This window comes from Montipora foliosa, chromosome 2 (assembly GCF_036669935.1).
Source record: "Montipora foliosa isolate CH-2021 chromosome 2, ASM3666993v2, whole genome shotgun sequence".
NCBI lineage: Eukaryota > Metazoa > Cnidaria > Anthozoa > Scleractinia > Acroporidae > Montipora > Montipora foliosa.
This window is the reverse complement of record NC_090870.1, coordinates 7,262,874-7,265,373: the sequence shown is the minus strand read 5'-3', so window position 1 is coordinate 7,265,373 and position 2,500 is coordinate 7,262,874. Positions and strand designations below refer to the sequence as shown.

At 43.3% G+C, this 2,500-nt stretch overlaps 1 protein-coding gene across 1 annotated transcript in view; it reads right to left on the bottom strand.

The window, feature by feature from the left end:
* LOC137992287 (la-related protein 6-like) overlaps window positions 1-1,876 on the bottom strand; it is a 3,529-nt gene extending 1,653 nt beyond the window's left edge. The window contains exon 1 of the mRNA XM_068837537.1: window positions 1-1,876. This exon is cut by the window's left edge and continues 1,653 nt beyond it. Within this exon, the coding sequence (XP_068693638.1) occupies window positions 367-1,746 (1,380 nt within the window). The 5' untranslated portion in view covers window positions 1,747-1,876 and the 3' untranslated portion in view covers window positions 1-366.
* Between the last annotated feature and the right edge of the window lie 624 nt (window positions 1,877-2,500).

Sequence of the window (2,500 nt, the reverse complement as noted above, 5' to 3'; positions counted from 1 at the left end):
ATAGCAAGCATTTTGATACTGGTACACAGTGACATCAAACTTTGGACACAAATCATGAGGCTTCATGATTAGATTTCAGTTTCTTTGTTGCATAATGTTCAGGAGAGATTTCCATAAATTAGAAAGAAAATAATAATCACACAGCTTCTTAGGTGTGTATGTGAACTCAAATGACACCTGCCAGACTTTTGCACAAACTCGCAGTGATAATACCCCATCCTTCTTTGTGCCTTGAATAAAATCTGCCCCCCCCCCCCCCGCCCCCCACCCACTTTAATCGCCAAGGTATCCCAGGTTAGTAATGAAGTATGCTAGACATTTCACACATTGTGACCTTCTTTTTTTTAACAATTCAGTGAAAAACATCTACGCAACTGTAACCAGAGGCCTGCCTCTTCCAAGACCATTAAACCCTTTAGTACCATCAGGTCCCTTGGGAAGCCTTTCTACCCCTTCTAACTGAATCATTCTGTGACGAGGACTAGTGGAATCCACAAGTGGACTTGTTTGTGACGAATGGCTGCTGTTTGGTGATCCGAACTTACGACGCTGTGACCACGGGCTATTTGGTGCACTGCTGCTGCCTTCCTTTGCATTGAGGTTTCCAAATTTTCTGGACAACTCTGGACTACTTTGGGGAGATCGACGACCCCCAACACTCATGGGTCTTGGACTAGGACTACCCCGTATGGGGGATCCACTCCGATCCGGGGTCTGATTCCCCCCATTGTTATAACGCCGCCGGCAGCTGCTGAATGAAGAGTACGAGTTATCCGTATCGGAGGAACACGAACTTGAAAAGCCATCATCTGAATTCTTGCCAATCAGTTCCTGCAGTCGTTTGTCTTTCTTTCTGTTCCGGCGTTTGTTCCCCGAATCGTCATGTTCCTCGTCGGAATCTCGACCGGCATCGCGTCCTTTGTCTTTAGATTTCGACTTGGTCTTTGATTTTTCCTTTCTGGCCCCCTGTTTGCCAAGTTCAACCACTTTCATTCCTCCCTCTTTCGAAATTTCACTGCAAGCCCGGGCAGCAGCGGCCATGGTTTCGAACGCCACAACAGCGCAAGTCTCGGTTTCAAGCTCGGGGTGTTTAGTGAAATACATCTTCAGATCCGAAGGGGTAGCTTTCCCTGGTCGAACGATTCGAATTAACTCAATCTCACCACATTTTGAAAAGATTTCACTGACGCTTTCCATCGAAGGATTCTCGAGACCTGTCACAACAACTGTTCTTCCTGGATTTCGTTCCAGAAGCTCCGAAGGTAGAGAGGTGTTTCTTTTGACTTTCGTCCTTTCGGAATTCATTGAAAGCTTTGTCGACATCTCCAGCGCTTCAGCAACTACTCTGAAGTCTTTAGTAAGCGTCTTGACTTTCTTGAAGGACGTTATAAGCTTTAAGTTGACGTAACCTTCTTTGTTACGACGGACATGTTTCAGAAGAAAAGCATCTTTGGCCAAATTTTCATCGCTCAAGTAAAACTCGACCTGCGAAACGATTTTCTCCGATAACTCCTGGCTAGGGGGTTGAAAAGGTTCGCTCCCATCTTTTGTGTCGTTGTCGGAGTGAGAATCAATTGGAGAGTGCGTATATTTTCGATCGCCCTCGTCTTCCGAATGCGACGAGCCGGCCACATCATGATCTGAAAAAGTGGCGAATTCTTTACCATTTAACAACAACCTCGGCGAAGCCTCGACCATTTCAGCGACTGCTACTGTATCCGACTCTTCTCTCAGATCGTCAGCCATCCTTTGGGATAAAAATTTTTCTTCCTGATGGCTCTGTAGATCCGCCGACTCTCTTTCTTTCAGACGAACTCACAGAGGCCTAACTGATCTCAATCCGTCACGCCGCCATCTTTTATAAACCTCACGTGCTTAAGTACGTCATGATGCAATTGACACTCAGTTTTTCACTTCCGGCGACCAAAAACAAAGCTGCCGGTATAAATTGGTCATTACGTTATTTATAATTTTTTGGTCAAGCTTCAACTTTTGCTTCCTTGTAGTCTTACATAATAATATATTTTTTTATTGATGAGCGAAAATAAATTACGTTAAAATGATCGTGCGGGGAAAAATTCCAAATATTGGACGTGCTGCATCTCATGGAATTTTTTTTAAAGTGTTGGATTTGACACGTTGCAAGTGGAAGTCTACACGTTTGCGACGAACGCTAGTCAATGATGTGTTTGATGAGAACTTCGCTCTGTCTAGTACTAGGGGAGAAAATCAAACAATTAAGCCTCTTAAGCAATGTTCTTTTAATATTGGCGAGCCTTTCTTCTTGCATGTCTTACGAAAACCTAAGTTAAACTCTCCTCAAGAAAAAAGAATAGATAGACACAATTTGCAATTTACATAATTGCGGTGACTAAGTTGGATTAAGTATGTAAATATTTGCATTAAACCTTAACCAAAGTAAAATATTGAGGTAGTAATGCGATGTGTACAGTGATTTAAGCTGAGTATTGCATCACGTTCGAATATTTCTAAATGTCCT